Source organism: Thalassophryne amazonica, chromosome 21, assembly GCF_902500255.1.
Source record: "Thalassophryne amazonica chromosome 21, fThaAma1.1, whole genome shotgun sequence".
Taxonomy (NCBI): domain Eukaryota; kingdom Metazoa; phylum Chordata; class Actinopteri; order Batrachoidiformes; family Batrachoididae; genus Thalassophryne; species Thalassophryne amazonica.
The window spans coordinates 859,318-880,519 of NC_047123.1; the positions used below are offsets into that span (position 1 = coordinate 859,318).

Here is a 21,202-nt window from a genome sequence, read left to right on the forward strand (position 1 = left end):
GCTACGCAAAGTCTTAGTGATGCCTCACTCCAAACCTTTGCTTATATGTCCAGAGAGCTTGGCAGACTGATGTCAACCCTTACCATCACTAGACGTCAGGTGTGGCTTGCGCAGTCCCCCCTTTCCGAATCCTGCAGAGGCACACTCCGTTCGCTGCCAGTTCTTCCAGGCCAAGTATTTGGACCTGCGGCCCAACAAACTTTAGAGCGTGCTATCGAGGCTAGTAAATCTCGGCAACAGTTTGTTGACCTACACCGGTCTTCCAAACCTCAGCCAGTCAGACGTGCTACAGCTTTTCACTCTACATCCAGGGTTCCGCCGACTCCCAGAGCTGCACGTGCTTTTGCAGTTGAGGGCCAGCTCTCCCAGCAGTCTGCCTTTCGTGAGCCTACGGGCAGACCCCCGAGAACTGAACGGTTTCGCAGAGCTTCCAGTAGTCGCACCCAGAGGTCCTTGAATGTTTATGTTGCTGCAATCTCTGCCCGGCACGTCTACGTTGATGGCCGGTCAGTGGGTTCACACATCTTAGTGTGTCGTTTTTTGAAAGGTGCTCTACGTTTGCGGCCTCCAAGGCTTGCACGCGTACCTTCATGGGACCTTCCTCTAGTCCTGGAAGGCTTAAGCTTATCCCCTTTCGAACCAGTTGAAAGTGCTGATCTTAAATGGGTGTCAGTGAAGACTGCTTTCTACTTGCACTGTCTTCGGCTAAGCAGGTGGGAGAGCTCCATGCCCTCTCAGTCGCTGGGGACTGTTTGCGATGGAATTCTGACGGATCTGGGGTTATGCTGTGGCCTAATACGTCCTTTTTACCCAAGAGAATTTCAACTTTTCATGTTAACCAGCCAGTTTCCTTGGCTGTGTATGTCCCGCATTCTGATCCAGGATTATCTGTTTCAGGTTCCCTGTGTCCTGTCCGAATGTTGAAGCAGTACATTAGTGTGACTGCCAGGATCCGGAAAACAGATGCCCTGTTTGTGTGTTACGGTGATCACAAAAGAGGCTGTGCTGTCTCAAAGCAGCGACTCTCGCATTGGGTCGTGGATGTCATTTTACAAGTATACAGGTCCAGAGGTCTTCAGCCTCCTAAGGTTACGTGCCATTCCACCAGAGGGGTGTCCACCTCCTGGGCTGCACTGAGAGGCGTCCCTTTGAGTGATATTTGTGCTGCTGCTACGTGGGCTTCGTCCTGTACCTTCGCCCGCTATTACAGACTGAATGTGGACGCTCCTCCTGCGGTGACTTCGGCGGTGTTGTCTGCCTCCACTCCCCACTGCTGATGCGAGGTGAGTGTGACTCTTCGTGACCTTGTTGGTATTAAGTCATCCAGGTGCTAAAGCACCGCCCTCTGGCGGTCAGGAGGAATGAAATAGAACCAGAGTTACTAATGTAACTACGGTTCTATGAATTCCGGATGACCGCCAGAGTTGCTTGTCACTCAGAGTCTTGCGAGTTCATTCCGAAAAGAAGCGAGCGCTGGATGCGTCTGGTATATAAAGACAACCAGTGACGTCACCCAGGTCACATTCAATGGTGTGACTTTGTTGGTATATATTCTCGACCTCTGTGCTGCGCACATGTAGTTATCCAGGTGCTAAAGCACCGCCCTCTGGCGGTCATCCGGAATTCATAGAACCGTAGTTACATTCGTAACTCTCGATTTATTCTGCCTTACAGAAACCTGGTTACAGCAGGATTAATATGTTAGTTTAAATGAGTCAACACCCCCGAGTCACACTAACTGCCAGAATGCTCGTAGCACGGGCCGAGGGGGAGGATTATCAGCAATCTTCCATTCCAGCTTATTAATTAAACAAAAACCCAGACAGAGCTTTAATTAATTTGAAAGCTTGACTCTTAGTCTTGTCCATCCAAATTGGAAGTCTCAAAAACCAGTTTTAGTTGTTGTTATCTATCGTCCACCTGGTCATTACTGTGAGTTTCTCTGTGAATTTTCGGACCTTTTGTCTGACTTAGTGCTTAGCTCAGATAAGATAATTATAGTGGGTGATTTTAACATCCACATAGATGCTGAGAATGACAGCCTCAACACTGCATTTAATCTATTGTTAGACTCGATTGGCTTTGCTCAAAATGTAAATGAGTCCACCCACCACTTTAATCATACTTTAGATCTTGTTCTGACTTATGGTATGGAAATTGAAGACTTAACAGTATTCCCTGAAAACCCCCTTCTGTCTGATCATTTCTTAACATTTACATTTACACTGATGGACTACCCAGCAGTGGGGAATAAGTTTCATTACAGTAGAAGTCTTTTAGAAAGCGCTGTAACTAGGTTTAAGGATATGATTCCTTCTTTGTTATGTTCTCCAATGCCATATGCCAACACAGGGCAGAGTAGCTACCTAAACTGTAAGTGAGATAGATTATCTCGTCAATAGTTTTACATCCTCATTGAGGACAACTTTGGATGCTGTAGCTCCTCTGAAAAAGAGAGCCTTAAATCAGAAGTGCCTGACTCCGTGGTATAACTCACAAACTCGCAGCTTAAAGTAGATAACCCGTAAGTTGGAGAGGAAATGGCGTCTCACTAATTTAGAAGATCTTCACTTAGCCTGGAAAAAGAGTCTGTTGCTCTATAAAAAAGCCCTCCGTAAAGCTAGGACATCTTACTACTCATCACTAATTGAAGAAAATAAGAACAACCCCAGGTTTCTTTTCAACACTGTAGCCAGGCTGACAAAGAGTCAGAGCTCTATTGAGCCGAGTATTCCTTTAACTTTAACTAGTAATGACTTCATGACTTTCTTTGCTAATAAAATTTTAACTATTAGAGAAAAAATTACTCATAACCATCCCCATTCCTACCAGGCTGCTCAAGGAAGCCCTACCATTAATTAATGCTTCGATCTTAAATATGATCAATCTATCTTTATTAGTTGGCTATGTACCACAGGCTTTTAAGGTGGCAGTAATTAAACCATTACTTAAAAAGCCATCACTTGACCCAGCTATCTTAGCTAATTATAGGCCAATCTCCAACCTTCCTTTTCTCTCAAAGATTCTTGAAAGGGTAGTTGTAAAACAGCTAACTGATCATCTGCAGAGGAATGGTCTATTTGAAGAGTTTCAGTCAGGTTTCAGAATTCATCATAGTACAGAAACAGCATTAGTGAAGGTTACAAATGATCTTCTTATGGCCTCAGACAGTGGACTCATCTCTGTGCTTGTTCTGTTAGACCTCAGTGCTGCTTTTGATACTGTTGACCATAAAATTTTATTACAGAGATTAGAGCATGCCATAGGTATTAAAGGCACTGCGCTGCGGTGGTTTGAATCATATTTATCTAATAGATTACAATTTGTTCATGTAAATGGGGAATCTTCTTCACAGACTAAGGTTAATTATGGAGTTCCACAAGGTTCTGTGCTAGGACCAATTTTATTCACTTTATACATGCTTCCCTTAGGCAGTATTATTAGACAGCATTGCTTAAATTTTCATTGTTACGCAGATGATACCCAGCTTTATCTATTCATGAAGCCAGAGGACACACACCAATTAGCTAACCTGCAGGAATGTCTTACAGACATAAAGACATGGATGACCTCTAATTTCCTGCTTTTAAACTCAGATAAAACTGACGTTATTGTACTTGGCCCCACAAATCTTAGAAACATGGTGTCTAACCAGATCCTTACTCTGGATAGCATTACCCTGACCTCTAGTAATACTGTGAGAAATCTTGGAGTCATTTTTGATCAGGATATGTCCTTCAATGCGCATATTAAACAAATATGTAGGACTGCTTTTTTGCATTTGCGCAATATCTCTAAAATCAGAAAGGTCTTGTGTCAGAGTGATGCTGAAAAACTAATTCATGCATTTATTTCCTCTAGGCTGGACTATTGTAATTCATTATTATCAGGTTGTCCTAAAAGTTCCCTGAAAAGCCTTCAGTTAATTCAAAATGCTGCAGCTAGAGTACTGACGGGGACTAGAAGGAGAGAGCATATCTCACCCATATTGGCCTCTCTTCATTGGCTTCCTGTTAATTCTAGAATAGAATTTAAAATTCTTCTTCTTACTTATAAGGTTTTGAATAATCAGGTCCCATCTTATCTTAGGGACCTCATAGTACCATATCACCCCAATAGAGCGCTTTGCTCTCAGACTGCAGGCTTACTTGTAGTTCCTAGGGTTTGTAAGAGTAGAATGGGAGGCAGAGCCTTCAGCTTTCAGGCTCCTCTCCTGTGGAACCAGCTCCCAATTCAGATCAGGGAGACAGACACCCTCTCTACTTTTAAGATTAGGCTTAAAACTTTCCTTTTTGCTAAAGCTTATAGTTAGGGCTGGATCAGGTGACCCTGAACCATCCTTAGTTATGCTGCTATAGACAGACTGCTGGGGGGTTCCCATGATGCACTGAGTGTTTCTTTCTCTTTTTGCTCTGTATGCACCACTCTGCATTTAATCATTAGTGATTGATCTCTGCTCCCCTCCACAGCATGTCTTTTTCCTGGTTCTCTCCCTCAGCCCCAACCAGTCCCAGCAGAAGACTGCCCCTCCCTGAGCCTGGTTCTGCTGGAGGTTTCTTCCTGTTAAAAGGGAGTTTTTCCTTCCCACTGTCGCCAAGTGCTTGCTCACAGGGGGTCATTTTGACCGTTGGGGTTTTTCCGTAATTATTGTATGGCTTTGCCTTGCAATGTGGAGTGCCTTGGGGCGACTGTTTGTTGTGATTTGGCGCTATATAAATAAAATTGATTTGATCTCACAGAGGAGAAATTTATGTTACGTCAGCTCTTAAGAAAACACACAAGGTGGGTGCAAGTAGAGGAAAATGTTCATCGAACAGTGTGTGCAAGGATAAGCAATAATAATAATACTTGTAATACTCTAGTAACATAAGAAATGAGGTAGAAATAGAATATGTATATATGGGCTCGAGGGGATTTGAACTCAGTTCTACATATTGGCAGGCCAACTCCTTAGCCACTCAGCTATGTGCTCTTTCAAACTTGTACACACATTCACTTATCTTGGCACTGGTGTTCATGTCTCGGAATCCTCAGTATTCGAGACTAGGAGATGACAGATGATCTTATGGAGTCATGCGGTCAAAGGTCAGAGGTGTTTGGTGATGCTTATATCGTTGCAGGAGAATGAAGCAATCAAAGCAATTAGGTTCCTGGTGCTTCCTATCTGGCTGTCAGACTTGGTCTTAAGTGACCTAAGGTGATGACCGGACGTCCTTCATACCCGGTCCCTTTGGAGGATTCTTGGGTACCACTGGAATGACTCATTTTGGCCATGTGTCATGAACTCGCACATAACTGCCTGAGTGTTGAGGTCCTCAGTCAATGGAGAAGACCGGGTTCATGGACATGTTTCACCTGGCCACGGCAAAGACCGCTACATGGTCGATTTAAAGAGGTGGGGACAGACTGGTTGTCTGTCTGGGTGGCTGCCAATCAATGCCCAAGGTGGTTCTGCGTTCTCATGGATGTGAGGACGCGTGACACCAGCACACTGACTTAGTATCACTACACTGACTACAGTCTGTTCTGGAGCTGATTTTAAGGAGTTGCTTGGCTTTAGGTTCTTGACATCACTGGCACTGATGCATCTTGCTGACCCTTTCCATCTCTGCATTCCTGTCAGATCACCTACAGTTGTGGCTAAAAACCCTCAAACTCAACTTTTCCTGCTGCATGCTTTGCATTTCATCAAACAGTGTTTGTGTTCAGTCAGAAGAACAACTTTATTTTCCAGAACATTCTTCAACCTGGTTTGCTTAGTAGGAGCTTCTGAATGAGTCATTGGAATAATTCAAGTTTAAGTGGTGAAACGTTAGATGTATTTAAGAATTTAAGTATAGAAACAGTGTCTTCTTGTATGTATCAGTTAAAAAAATCCCAGAGCTAATCCAAGGCTTCCAAAGCTACACTGTATGTCCATAAGTCAGGTTCCTCCTGAGAAACCATCTGAAAAAGATTCTAACATTCAGGATTGATCACGTTCATGATAGACTTTGGGAATGCTCACCTCCTGCTGAGCATACTTCAGTTTGAAGGCCCTCTTCACAGCTGGATCAAAGATGGTCTGTGGTGTCCAGACTCTGAGCTGCAACAAGCCCATATTGACCCAGAATACTCCTGAGTGGGTCAGCAGGTTGGTGCCTTGGACCTTGCATTGGACATACTGCTGCAGGCAGTTGATGCAGACCTCCAGGAGGCCATCAGGGAGCTGGTTAGGAGGAAGGAAGTCTCTGAAAATGGTTTGGATCTCCTGGGCAGCTATCAGGGGATCGGCGTCCTCTACCAGGCTCTCGCAGCTCTCCATGAAGCCCTCCTGCAGGCTGGGCGGCATCAGGTCGGCCATGCTCTGAAGCTGCCTGCGAAGAACGGCACCCTGAAGCCTGAAGTCTGTTCCCCTGTGGATACATGCAGGGAGACAGCAAGTCCAGTAAAGACAATTCTGAGTGGAGGGCGTTGAAGTAAATATAAACTCAAGTCTTTACTGTCACTCTACCCATCCAACAAAACAATGTTTAAAATTTGAGACACATTCAGCACACAAGTCTGGGTACCAAGTCTACATCTACTGTGGTCTAGCATGTAACCAGGAAGCGTTAATCTAATGGACATGTTCATGCTTCCCAGTCTGAGTGGATGAATGCACTCAGCAAACACTTGGACTTACAGGGACAGTTGCAGACATACTGTTGTGATCCACCTCTTGTCCTCTTGTCCTGTTTGTTAAATGTTGTTGCTTTTGGTTACTAGACCTTTGTTTTATACTTTTTTTTGCGTTCTGCTTTGATTTTCTGTGACTGACGTGGTTGAGGTGTCCTTTTGTTCATTCTCAGGTTTAAGTTATACTTCCACTGTGTCTGTGTGTTTGTAGGTAATCATCAATCATCACACCCACCTCATCTATTCATTACATGCCACTATTTAAGTTTATCACTGTTCTCACTTGGTTTACTGGATTATTTTGGTTCCTGTGTTCGTACATCCTAGTGTATTTCCTTGTCTTCCTCAACTCCCTCTCCCTGCCTTGGAGTATTAGACTCCTCCCAGTTTTTTGGAGTGGACTGCATTGATTGGTTAATAAATCTTGACCTGACCTCTTGTGTGCTGCAATTTGGCTTCAGTGTATATAAATGATGACACATACTGACTGAAACACTGCAAATGCCTACAGACGGATGACAGCAGGCACAGGGGTCTTAAAACGAGAACATATGAACTCTCCTCATGATTATCAGCCGCCTCGACACACTGCCTCTGCTGTGGCGCGCACACACACACGCACACACACACTCTCCCCTAAAAGCTCCTCAATGGCTCTTGCTGAACTCGGCAGTGTGTCAGCAAGATGCCACAGAGCAGAATGAACTGCTGGGTCACGCTGCTCTTCTATTCCTGCTCCGAGAAGAAACACTTCTCTAATTTAAAATAATTAAATTTCTCTAATTTCAAAATATCAAATGACACAGGTCTTATTTAGGTGCCATATAAAACAAATAATTAAAGTTTTCCATTTGTGCAATGGAAAGAACATTTTTATTTGTCGAAAGAGGTTAAAAAAAACCTCATCTGTGACAGCAGATTGGACAGATACCTGGTTCTTGCTGAAGGTGAGCACTTTTGAAATCACTGTACATTATGGCATTTTTCCTGCTCTGAAACTGTTGAAATTAAGCATTTGTGGAGGTTTTCTCAGCGATTTTACACATTATGCATTTTTCAGCCTTTAATATTAGAGAGACAGGAAAAAAGCAACTGGAGACAGGGACAGACATGCAGCAGAGCCTTGCCCCGGCCTGGATTTGAACCTGGTGACACTAAACTGTATTCTGAGGCATGTGGTGCACGTCTTAACCCCCTCAGCTCCACAAACTCAGCATCATCAGAGCTACCTGAACTGGGCCATGGCGGCGATGGTCATGTTGTCCCACAGCACCTCGGTCACGTCCTGCAGCTGCTGGATCCTCTCCTTCCACTCGCCCAGGGTCACACGGGACACAGACAGAAGCGCCGCCGCAGAGGGTTCCCATCTGCCTCCGGAGTCACTGAGCACACCCAGCACGCAGTGTGACCACGTTGCCTTACTGAGCAAAGCCGGACCCTGAAATCAACACGGACCCGATCAGAGACAAAAACTCCGAACTTATTAAGCTCCTTTCAGCGACTTCAGAGATTTCCATGAGTGATACCGTGTTATCTGCTCCAAGGTGAAGTCTGGACGCCAGCTGGACCTCTGGGCTAAGGGGGTCCCACTGCAGCCAGCGGTCAGGGTCTGAGGTGATGCTGCCTGTCCACAGGGCGGAAAAAGCCTCCGACAGCAAGTCGCACCACACGAACTGCAGCTCCTCAGCCGGCTGTAGACACCAGCAGCACGTTCACACTTTAACACGACAGCAAACAATCTGTACCTCAGCCAAAGATAAGAAAGCCAGGTCTGAGAAGAAAGCCAGGTCTGTCACCTTCCATGGTCCTGATTTTCAAAACAGGCAGTTCTGATTGCAAACTGAGTCACTGCATGCTCCGCCTCTTTAGACCCCCAATGAACAGAAAGTACCACCCCGAGGCAGCAGGGACCCACTCATCATCATCATTAGGGGAGGTGATGGTCTAGTGGTTAAGGTGTTGGGTTTGAGTCCAGAATATCATGGGTTCAAATCCCCACCTGACTGGAAAATCACTAAGGGCAATTGCGCAAGGTCTTTAATCCCCTATTGCTCCCGGTGTGTAGTGAGCACTAACCCTAACTCTAACCCTTGTATGGCAGCACCCTGACATCGGGTGAATGTGAGGCATAATTGTAAAGCGCTTTGAGCGTCTGATGGAGATGGAAAAGCGCTATATAAACGCAGTCCATTTACTCATCTTCAACCGCTTCTCTGGGTTCGGGTCACAGGGCCAACAGCTCCAGCAGGGGACCCCAGACTTCCCTTTCAGGGACACATTGACCACCTCTGACTGGGGGATCCCGAGGCGTTCCCAGGCCAGTGTGGAGATATAATCTCTCCACCTAGTCCTGGATCTTCCTCTGGGTTTCCTCCCAGATGGACGTGCCTGGAACACCTCCCTAGGGAGGCGCCCAGGAGGCATCCTTACCAGATGCCCGAACCACCTCACCTTTCAATGTGAAGGAACAGTGACTCTACTCCAAGCTCCCCACAGATGACCGAACTTCTCAACCTATCTCTAAGGGGGACACCAGCAACCCTCCTGAGGAAGCCCATTTCGGCCACTTGTACCCGCGATCTAGTTCTTTCAGTCATGACCCAACCCTCATGACCACAGGTGAGAGTAGGAACGAAGATTGACCAGTAGATCGTCACAACAGTAGGGTAGAACGAATGCAATACCGCCCCTGCTGCACCGATTCTCCAGCCAATCTCACGCTCCATTGTCCCCTCACTCATAAACAAGACCCAGATGTACTTGAACTCCTTCACTTGGGGCAAGGCCGTATTCCCTACCTGTAGTAGGCAATCCATCAGTTTCCTGCTGAGAACCATGGCCTCAGATTTAGAGGTGCTGACCTTCATCCCAGCTGGTTCACACTCGACTGCGAACCGATTCAGTGAGTGTTGGAGGTCACAGGCTGATGAAGCCAACAGGACCACATCACGATGAGACCCTGAGCCTACCAAACCGGAAACCCTCCTCCCCTCAACTATGACTCGATATCCTGTCCATGAATATCACAAACAGGATTGGTGACAAGGGGCAGTGGTGGCCAACCCCCACTGGAAACGAGTCCGACTTACTGCTGAGCACCGGAACACAGCTCTTGCTTTGCGAGTACAGCGATTGGATGGCCCTGAGAAGGGACCCCCTCACTCCATACTCGGGCAGCACCTCCCACAGTATCTCTTGAGGTACCCGATCATACACCTTCTCCAAGTCCACAAAACACAAGTAGACTGGATGGACATACTCCCAGGCACCCTCCAGGATCCTTGTGAGAGTAAAGAGCTGGTCGGTTGTTACAAGACCAGGACGGAACCCGCATTGTTGCCCTTTAATCAGAGGTTCGACGATCAGCCGAACCCTCCTTTCCAGCAATCTGGAGTAGACTTTACCAGGGAGGCTGAGTAGTGTGATGTCCCTGTAGTTGGCACACACTCTCTGGTCGCCCTTTTTAAATATGGGGACCACCACCCCAGTTTGCCACTCCTTAGACACTGTCCCAGACCTCAACGCAACGTTGAAGAGACGTCTTCATCCAAGACAGTCCCTCCACATCCAGAGCCTTCAGCATTTCTGGACAGATCTCATCAACCCCCAGGACCTTGCCACTGCGGAGCTGTTTGACTGCCTCAGTGACTTCCACCAGTGAAACTGATGAAAATCCTCCATCAGCTTCCAGCTCTGCCCCTACTATAGAGGGCGCTCTGGTCTGATGCAGGAGTTCCTCAAAGTGTTCCTTCCAGCGCCGGATTACATCCTCAGTTGAGGTCAACAGAGTCCCGTCCTTACTATACAGATTGATCTAGTTATCTAGACTACGATGTTTCCCAGTGTAATCTTTACGTGCCTTAACTAAAGCACTCCTTCTGCTGAATCACCTCTAAATTATTTACACATTATTCACTTTGCGTGTTTTTAGGAATCCGCTAGCTTAGCGTAGCTACTAGCTCTTAGCCGATTTAGCATGGCGGCTTCTCCTGTCTCTCCCGCACTTTTCTGCTCTGGGTGTGAAATGTTTAGTTATTCCTCGGCCTCCTTTAGCAGTAATGGTACTTGTAATAAGTGTAGCTTATTCGTAGCTTTGGAGGCCAGGCTGGGCGAATTGGAGACTCGGCTCCGCACCGTGGAAAATTCTACAGCTAGCCAGGCCCCTGTAGTCGGTGCGGACCAAGGTAGCTTAGCCGCCGTTAGTTACCCCCTGGCAGATCCCGAGCAGCCGGGAAAGCAGGCTGACTGGGTGACTGTGAGGAGGAAGCCCTAAACAGAAGCCCCGTGTACACCGCCAACCCGTTCACATCTCTAACCGTTTTTCCCCACTCGACGACACACCCGCCGAGGATCAAACTCTGGTTATTGGCGACTCTGTTTTGCGAAATGTGAAGTTAGCGACACCAGCAACCATAGTCAATTGTCTTCCGGGGGCCAGAGCAGGCGACATTGAAGGAAATTTGAAACTGCTGGCTAAGGCTAAGCGTAAATTTGGTAAGATTGTAATTCACGTCGGCAGTAATGACAGCCGGTTACGCCAATCGGAGGTCACTAAAATTAACATTAAATCGGTGTGTAACTTTGCAAAAACAATGTTTTTTTCTCTGGGCCCCTCCCCAATCAGACCGGGAGTGACATGTTTAGCCGCATGTTCTCCTTGAATTGCTGGCTGTCTGAGTGGTGTCCAAAAAATGAGGTGGGCTTCATAGATAATTGGCAAAGCTTCTGGGGAAAACCTGGTCTTGTTAGGAGAGACGGCATCCATCCCACTTTGGATGGAGCAGCTCTCATTTCTAGAAATCTGGCCAATTTTCTTAAATCCTCCAAACCGTGACTATCCAGGGTTGGGACCAGGAAGCAGAGTTGTAGTCTTACACACCTCTCTGCAGCTTCTCTCCCCCTGCCATCCCCTCATTACCCCATCCCCGTAGAGACGGTGCCTGCTCCCAGACTACCAATAACCAACAAAAATCTATTTAAGCATAAAAATTCAAAAAGAAAAAATAATATAGCACCTTCAACTGCACCACAGACTAAAACAGTTAAATGTGGTCTATTAAACATTAGGTCTCTCTCTTCTAAGTCCCTGTTGGTAAATGATATAATAATTGATCAACATATTGATTTATTCTGCCTTACAGAAACCTGGTTACAGCAGGATGAATATGTTAGTTTAAATGAGTCAACACCCCCGAGTCACACTAACTGTCAGAATGCTCGTAGCACGGGCCGGGGCGGAGGATTAGCAGCAATCTTCCATTCCAGCTTATTAATTAATCAAAAACCCAGACAGAGCTTTAATTCATTTGAAAGCTTGTCTCTTAGTCTTGTCCATCCAAATTGGAAGTCCCAAAAACCAGTTTTATTTGTTATTATCTATCGTCCACCTGGTCGTTACTGTGAGTTTCTCTGTGAATTTTCAGACCTTTTGTCTGACTTGGTGCTTAGCTCAGATAAGATAATTATAGTGGGCGATTTTAACATCCACACAGATGCTGAGAATGACAGCCTCAACACTGCATTTAATCTATTATTAGACTCTATTGGCTTTGCTCAAAAAGTAAATGAGTCCACCCACCACTTTAATCATATCTTAGATCTTGTTCTGACTTATGGTATGGAAATAGAAGACTTAACAGTATTCCCTGAAAACTCCCTTCTGTCTGATCATTTCTTAATAACATTTACATTTACTCTGATGGACTACCCAGCAGTGGGGAATAAGTTTCATTACACTAGAAGTCTTTCAGAAAGCGCTGTAACTAGGTTTAAGGATATGATTCCTTCTTTATGTTCTCTAATGCCATATACCAACACAGTGCAGAGTAGCTACCTAAACTCTGTAAGTGAGAGAGTATCTCGTCAATAGTTTTACATCCTCATTGAAGACAACTTGGATGCTGTAGCTCCTCTAAAAAAGAGAGCTTTAAATCAGAAGTGCCTGACTCCGTGGTATAACTCACAAACTCGTAGCTTAAAGCAGATAACCCATAAGTTGGAGAGGAAATGGCGTCTCACTAATTTAGAAGATCTTCACTTAGCCTGGAAAAAGAGTCTGTTGCTCTATAAAAAAGCCCTCCGTAAAGCTAGGACATCTTTCTACTCATCACTAATTGAAGAAAATAAGAACAACCCCAGGTTTCTTTTCAGCACTGTAGCCAGGCTGACAAAGAGTCAGAGCTCTATTGAGCTGAGTATTCCATTAACTTTAACTAGTAATGACTTCATGACTTTCTTTGCTAATAAAATTTTAACTATTAGAGAAAAAATTACTCATAACCATCCCAAAGACGTATCGTTATCTTTGGCTGCTTTCAGTGATGCCGGTATTTGGTTAGACTCTTTCTCTCAGATTGTTCTGTCTGAGTTATTTTCATTAGTTACTTCATCCAAACCATCAACATGTTTATTAGACCCCATTCCTACCATTAATTAATGCTTCGATCTTAAATATGATCAATCTATCTTTGTTAGTTGGTTATGTACCACAGGCTTTTAAGGTGGCAGTAATTAAACCATTACTTAAAAAGCCATCACTTGACCCAGCTATCTTAGCTAATTATAGGCCAATCTCCAACCTTCCTTTTCTCTCAAAAATTCTTGAAAGGGTAGTTGTAAAACAGCTAACTGATCATCTGCAGAGGAATGGTCTATTTGAAGAGTTTCAGTCAGGTTTTAGAATTCATCATAGTACAGAAACAGCATTAGTGAAGGTTACAAATGATCTTCTTATGGCCTCGGACAGTGGACTCATCTCTGTGCTTGTTCTGTTAGACCTCAGTGCTGCTTTTGATACTGTTGACCATAAAATTTTATTACAGAGATTAGAGCATGCCATAGGTATTAAAGGCACTGCGCTGCGGTGGTTTGAATCATATTTGTCTAATAGATTACAATTTGTTCATGTAAATGGGGAATCTTCTTTACAGACTAAAGTTAATTATGGAGTTCCACAAGGTTCTGTGCTAGGACCAATTTTATTCACTTTATACATGCTTCCCTTAGGCAGTATTATTAGACAGCATTGCTTAAATTTTCATTGTTACGCAGATGATACCCAGCTTTATCTATCCATGAAGCCAGAGGACACACACCAATTAGCTAAACTGCAGGATTGTCTTACAGACATAAAGACATGGATGACCTCTAATTTCCTGCTTTTAAACTCAGATAAAACTGAAGTTATTGTACTTGGCCCCACAAATCTTAGAAACATGGTGTCTAACCAGATCCTTACTCTGGATGGCATTACCCTGACCTCTAGTAATACTGTGAGAAATCTTGGAGTCATTTTTGATCAGGATATGTAATTCAAAGCGCATATTAAACAAATATGTAGGACTGCTTTTTTGCATTTACGCAATATCTCTAAAATCAGAAAGGTATTGTCTCAGAGTGATGCTGAAAAACTAATTCATGCATTTATTTCCTCTAGGCTGGACTATTGTAATTCATTATTATCAGGTTGTCCTAAAAGTTCCCTAAAAAGCCTTCAGTTAATTCAAAATGCTGCAGCTAGAGTACTGACGGGGACTAGAAGGAGAGAGCATATCTCACCCATATTGGCCTCTCTTCATTGGCTTCCTGTTAATTCTAGAATAGAATTTAAACTTCTTATTCTTACTTATAAGGTTTTGAATAATCAGGTCCCATCTTATCTTAGGGACCTCGTAGTACCATATCACTCCAATAGAGCGCTTCGCTCTCAGACTGCAGGCTTACTTGTAGTTCCTAGGGTTTGTAAGAGTAGAATGGGAGGCAGAGCCTTCAGCTTTCAGGCTCCTCTCCTGTGGAACCAGCTCCCAATTCAGATCAGGGAGACAGACACCCTCTCTACTTTTAAGAATAGGCTTAAAACTTTCCTTTTTGCTAAAGCTTATAGTTAGGGCTGGATCAGGTGACCCTGAACCATCCCTTAGTTATGCTGCTATAGACGTAGACTGCTGGGGGTTCCCATGATGCACTGTTTCTTTCTCTTTTTGCTCTGTATGCACCACTCTGCATTTAATCATTAGTGATTGATCTCTGCTCCCCTCCACAGCATGTCTTTTTCCTGGTTCTCTCCCTCAGCCACAACCAGTCCCAGCAGAAGACTGCCCCTCCCTGAGCCTGGTTCTGCTGGAGGTTTCTTCCTGTTAAAAGGGAGTTTTTCCTTCCCACTGTAGCCAAGTGCTTGCTCACAGGGGGTCGTTTTGACCGTTGGGGTTTTACATAATTATTGTATGGCCTTGCCTTACAATATAAAGCGCCTTGCGGCAACTGTTTGTTGTGATTTGGCGCTATATAAAAAATTGATTGATTGATTGACTATAGACAGCTTGGATGGTTCCCCGTTTTCCCCTTCTGAGGTGCCTCACGATCCGCCAGAAGCACCTTGGTGCTGACCGAAGGTCCTTCTCCATGGTTGCTCCGAACTCCTCCCAGGCAGCAGGGACCCCAGAAAACAAAAAACAAACCCTGATACAGGCTCTGGACCCACTGCTGCCTGTTTGGATCAGGTCTGGGTTCGCTGGTGTGATACTAGTTCTGCACAGTTTCTGCCCTGATTTTGTCAATTGTTACTGAATAGACAGTGGGACTCTGTATGAAGTAGGCGGGCGGTGAAAACGTTTGCTGACCTTGTCACTGCTGAGCAGGAACCACAGCGGCTGCAGCTGACTGACGTTCATCGGCGTCGACTGCAGGCAGTAACGAAGATGTCTGGAGAGTTCTCGCCGTAAGCCGTCCTCAGACTCCTGGTCGCTGTGAATGACCAGAAACATTCAGAACATGCAAGCTGGCGTTTGAGTAGGTGGGATCGAGTCAGAGGCGTTACCCTGGTGACAGCGCCAGCTGCAGCAGGTCGGCGCTGAGTCGCAGATGGTTGAGAACGGCCAGTTCCTCCATCAGAGGCCAGAGCTGAGCCCGGCCACGGAGCTGCTGCAGGGCCGCTCTGCACAGCTGGGTCCCGTCTCTGGACTCGTCAGACGGGCTGCAGATGTCCAGGAGCCCCCGAGACATCATGTGACCCTGCTGCTGCTCCACACAGGACACCAGCCTCTCCAAGACCCCTGACGTGGAAACAGTCAGATAAATGACGCAAGATCCAAACGCAAACTGTCAGACAACCCAGGGGACTTTTTTTTTTTTTTTTTTTTTTAACAGAAGAGGTTTAAAGTCTGAAACATCCAGACATCAGGAGGAATAAAAGCTGAAAACGTGTGTCAGCTGACCGGACGTCTGAGGATCCAGCTGGTTGTTGGTGAGCAGCACGAGACCCCAGGCTTCCAGGAGACTCTCCTTGAGGTCCAGTCCGAGTCCAGAACCCTGAAGTCGCACCAGGTCCTGCCTCCACTGTCCGCTGGTGCTGTCCAGCCTCAGACTGCTCACATCAAGAGCTTTGCTCAACAGCCTGAGGCGGGACGCGCACTCGGCCACCGACTCCAGCTGAAGAACAAACAACACGTGGACTCACATGGTGGGAAATTAAAGAAAAAAACTGATTCTGACCTCCTGCCAAAAATCTAAACTTCTGTTGCACCACTGGATTAAAAACATCCATGTTCGTATCTGCAGCAACGAGTTAAATGAAGCCAGAAAATATAGCCAGAGAAACATTTGGAAATGTGCACATGCTGTGAAAAAAAAGCCTGGTTCTTCTGAAAGACGTGCACAGACAGTGTCGGTTCTCCTCACATTCACCACTGGTGTCACCACCAGATACAGTCAGGTCCAGAAGTATCTGACCGTGCAAGGAGGAGACAAAGTGAGGGAAGCCACCCAGACAGCGCTGAAGGCGTTCCAGACTTCTGTGGCTCAGAAGAGCAAATTCTGACTTTGTGTCAGCAGTTCTACAGCTTCAGCGTGGAACAGAGAAGGATTTTAAGAGGACAGTTCAAATCCAGGCTCCAGGCTCCCATGTGCCTTCTGGCAAACTGCAGCTGAAACATCACAACATTTTTAGAAAATCTAACATCTGAAGGACTAATGTTTTATTAGATTACGAACAATAAAGGAAAGATTGGCAGGGATGTGCTGGAAAACATGTCATGTTACTGGAACAATGAACATTCTTGAAATAATCTTGAAAATCATTTCAATCCATGATGAGTCAACATTGTTTGGAAAAAGCAAAAGTTGGGGTAGAGCAACTTTTCTCCGAGTTGCAGAGTAATTTTTCCTCATCTGAGATCAGAAATTCCAGTTTCCTGGTGACCACCAAGTGTGGGATGAGCCCTGGTTCCTTAAATCAGGTTCTAGTGCTCAGTACAGTTTCTTCACCTTGAAAGGAAGAGCTTTGCCCAAAGTCTTCTGAATCCCCTTCAAAGCCGCTGCCACAGATGTGGGAGTAGACAGAACCGCCTGGATGGCTGCAGAGACTGCCTGCAGCTCCTGTTGTCCTCTGGAGAACAGAACAACCAGCATGCAGAAAATCAGCACACAAACCCAAAAATCAAAAGACAATGTGCAAAACAGAAACAAGCTGCTGCAATCAGTGTGAACAGAATGTTACTGCAGCAACAGTAAGCAAAAGAAACCGGTCTATTTTTTAAGGTAGGGAACCCTTCCAATTAGGAACCCATCAAATTGTTAAACTGTAGTAAACAGGTGTGCACATAACTGGTGCTTATGTGCTGCAGAAAACACATTTCCTACAGCCTGTTGGCAGTAGTTCACTACATGTTATCTATTTTAAGCAGAGGTGGAACAAACTCACCATCAAGTCACGAATCAACAAGTCTCAAGTCAGCTTGCAAACAATTGGTGGTCATTATGACTTGAGACTCGACTTGGGACTTGCTGATTCATGACTTAAGACTGACTGATGGTGAGTTCGTCACACCTCTGATTTTAAGCACACGAGCACCAGTTATGTGCACACCTGGTAATAAAAATAAGAATCTCTGATACTGAAGAGGAAAAACAGAACTGCCTGCAGCTGACACACACACACACACACACACACACACACACACACACACACACACACACACACACACACACACACACACACACACACACACACACACACACACACACACACACACACACACACACACACACACCAGATTAAAACCTAAAGTCAAACTCTTATGACTGTTCATTCATCGAGCCCCAGACAGAAAAAGACGTTGTGCCTTGAACTTTCATTGTGCAACGTTTGAGTTTCACAATCTGTGTGTATAGTTTATTCTTCATTATTTTACTTATTTTATTTTTGTTTACCTGAACCGGATTGAAAATTGATTGAAAACCAAACTGAAATCTCAGGTTTTAAACAACGACGCAGTGAATTAGTTCATGTTCTATTTCATTCCTCCTGACCGCCAGAGGGCGATGCTTTAGCACCTGGATAACTACATGTGCGCAGCACAGAGGTCGAGAATATATACCAACAAAGTCACACCATTGAATGTGACCTGGGTGACGTCACTGGTTGTCTTTATATACCAGATGCACCCAGCGCTCGCTTCTTTTCTACATTCTCGCATTCTTAGAGGTTGAGAACACATTTAGCTGTGATTGCCGCTCTCGCTTGTAGCCTCGCAACCCACCTTCGGTTGGAGCTACGTGCACTGCACACGTCCTCCAGAGGCTGCGAGACACGGCTTCACCGTTTTTTTTGTATTCTTTGACGCGTGTCGTGAGTACACCTTCCTAAACGCCGGGTGCGCGCCTTGCCGCTGCCCTGCTGGATATTTTCCTCTGTGCACATTAGCTGTGTTGTTTCGATGAAAGCTGGCTATTTGTTTAGTTGTATCGCTAACCCCGTTAACTACGTGGTAGTGTGTGTATCAGAACCGGTATAGTGTACTGTGTTGGGCTTGCCGTGAGTGTTTTCCACTCCTTGAAGTACTTTGTCTGCACTGCCGCCATTTGCTAAGGTTAACAGCTCCGCTAGCAGCTAGTGTTGTCGTCGTTGCTCTAAGTGACTTAGCACTTGGGCTGTGAGTTTTTTCGGCTGTGTGCATCGTGTTATTACTGTGGCTTTGAGTGTTTCACTCTCCGGGCCTTGTATTAGCTTTTACACTGTGAGTGTTTCAAGCTCCGTGCCTCGTGCCGAGTCTGCGGCTGTGAGTGTTTCAAGCTCCGTGCCTCGTGCCGAGTCTGCGGCTGTGAGTGCTTCACGCTCCGTGCCTCGTGTCGAGTCTGCGGCTGTGAGTGCTTCACGCTCCGTGCCTCGTGTCGAGTCTGCGGCTGGAGTGCTTCACGCTCCGTGCCTCGTGTCAAGCCGACGGCTGTGAGTGCTTCACGCTCCGTGCCTCGTGTCGACGGCTGTGAGTGCTTCACGCTCCGTGCCTCGTGTCGACGGCTGTGAGTGCTTCACGCTCCGTGCCTCGTGTCGACGGCTGTGAGTGCTTCACGCTCCGTGCCTCGTGTCGACGGCTGTGAGTGCTTCACGCTCCGTGCCTCGTGTCGACGGCTGTGAGTGCTTCACGCTCCGTGCCTCGTGTCGACGGCTGTGAGTGCTTCACGCTCCGTGCCTCGTGTTACTATTTACACTGCGTGTGATTCACGCTTTGTCTTTCCATTTGTAACCATCAGGGCTTGCGTTAGCCATCTGCATGCAGTCCACAATGTTGACAGGGCCTTTGTTGCATGGCTGTAGTACCTGTTTGGCTCCCTTGAGCCCAGATGATGGACATATGTTTTGCCCCTCCTGTCTTGGGATCGGACACCTGAGGGAAGCCCTGACTGGCGATGCCTGCCTTAATTGTGCCAGCATGCCACTGGCAGAGAGATCTGCTAGACTTGCGGCATTGGAAAGTGGAATATCTAGTGCGACTTTGGCCTCCAGCCCCAGGAAGGACCCAAAGCGCCGTAAACGCCCACATGCAGGAGCCCCTTCTGCTAAGAAGGTTACTCATGACCATGCTTTGGCTGAAAAGGTCGAAACGTTGACTTCTGAGTTTGCTCAGATTAAGTCCTTGCTTCTGAATCTACAGCCTAAGGATGCAGTGACAGTTCCTGCTGTCCCTAATGAGGCTGATCAGACCAATGTAGTTACTCAGCAGGAGGACGATGTCGTGTCTATTGCTGCAACTGATTCCTTGTACATGACAAGTGATATAAACTGTGTGGAGGATGAGGATGAGAGGAGTCTTTCTCCAAGCCATTCATTAGTGGGCTCTCATACCTCCGAGGCAGAGTCCATGCCGCAAACCGAACCTGGACTATCCTTTGTCAAGCAAGCTGTTCAGTTGGCTTTATCCAGGCTTGGGGTCGGCAATCTCCCTGCGGAAACCACCGCTTCAAGTGCCTTTTTCAAAGTCACTCAGAAGCCTGAGTTCAACGTTCCAAAGTCTGAGGGAGGCAGAGGTTGATGATGCTACGCAAAGTCTTAGTGATGCCTCACTCCAAACCTTTGCTTATATGTCCAGAGAGCTTGGCAGACTGATGTCAACCCTTACCATCACGAGACGTCAGGTGTGGCTTGCGCAGTCCCCCCTTTCCGAATCCTGCAGAGGCACACTCCGTTCGCTGCCAGTTCTTCCAGGCCAAGTATTTGGACCTGCGGCCCAACAAACTTTAGAGCGTGCTGTCGAGGCTAGTAAATCTCGGCAACAGTTTGTTGACCTACACCGGTCTTCCAGACCTCAGCCAGTCAGACGTGCTACAGCTTTTCACTCTACATCCAGGCTTCCGCCGACTCCCAGAGCTGCACGTGCTTTTGCAGTTGAGGGCCAGCTCTCCCAGCAGCCTGCCTTTTGTGAGCCTATGGGCAGACCCCCGAGAACTGAACGGTTTCGCAGAGCTTCCAGTAATCGCACCCAGAGGTCCTCAGGGATGCAAGGCAGAGGTGGTCGGGTCTGACTGCCAATGTTTGGCCCCCAGCCGTTTTTCACGAAATCAACTCAGCCACTGGGAGGCTCAAGTTCAAGACCCATGGGTCATTTCAACCTTGTTCGAAGGTTACAGAATTCAGTTCGAATGTCGTCCTCCAAAGTTCAATGGGGTGAGGATGACTGTTGTTTCCAACTCGGTGCAGTCTGCTGCCCTACAACGGGAGATTTTGGAACTCCTGGAGAAGGGGGCCATAGAGCCAGTTCACAGATCAGACCAGCTCAGGGGGTTCTATTCAATTTACTTCCTTGTTCCAAAGAAGGATGGTGGCTTTCGTCCTATCCTCCATCTCCGACGTCTGAATCGTTATATCAAAGTGCTGCAGTTTCACATGCTCCGCACAGTAGACGTCCTTCAAACTAACACCAGGAGACTGGTTCACAAGTGTTGACTTAAAAGACGCCTATTTCCATGTGCCAGTGGCGCCTCATCAGAGGCAGTTTCTCCGCTTTGCTTTCGAAGGTCAGGCATACCAGTTCAGGGTGCTTCATTTCGGCCTCTCTCTTGCCCCTCGTACATTTACCAGATGTATGGCTGTAGCACTAGCCCCACTGCAAGCTCTTGGATTAAGAATCCTACCCTACTTAGACGATTGGCTTGTCTGCGCTCCGACTCAGGAGCAGGCGCACAACGACACAGCTCTTTTACTGAACCATGTCTCTCATTTAGGACTCACAGTGAACTTTGCAAAGAGTTCTGTTGTTCCCAGTCAACAAACGAC

General features: G+C 46.3%; 1 protein-coding gene across 1 annotated transcript in view; it reads right to left on the bottom strand.

The window, feature by feature from the left end:
• Positions 1–21,202, bottom strand: part of LOC117503576 (midasin-like) — a 207,212-nt gene that overhangs the window by 92,212 nt on the left and 93,798 nt on the right. The window contains exons 55-61 of the mRNA XM_034162836.1: positions 16,918–17,038; positions 15,870–16,083; positions 15,473–15,707; positions 15,276–15,399; positions 8,184–8,348; positions 7,887–8,095; positions 6,008–6,395 (exon numbers count right to left, since the gene is read on the bottom strand). Of these exons, the coding sequence (XP_034018727.1) occupies positions 6,008–6,395; positions 7,887–8,095; positions 8,184–8,348; positions 15,276–15,399; positions 15,473–15,707; positions 15,870–16,083; positions 16,918–17,038 (1,456 nt within the window). The remainder of the gene's footprint in view (positions 1–6,007; positions 6,396–7,886; positions 8,096–8,183; positions 8,349–15,275; positions 15,400–15,472; positions 15,708–15,869; positions 16,084–16,917; positions 17,039–21,202) is intronic.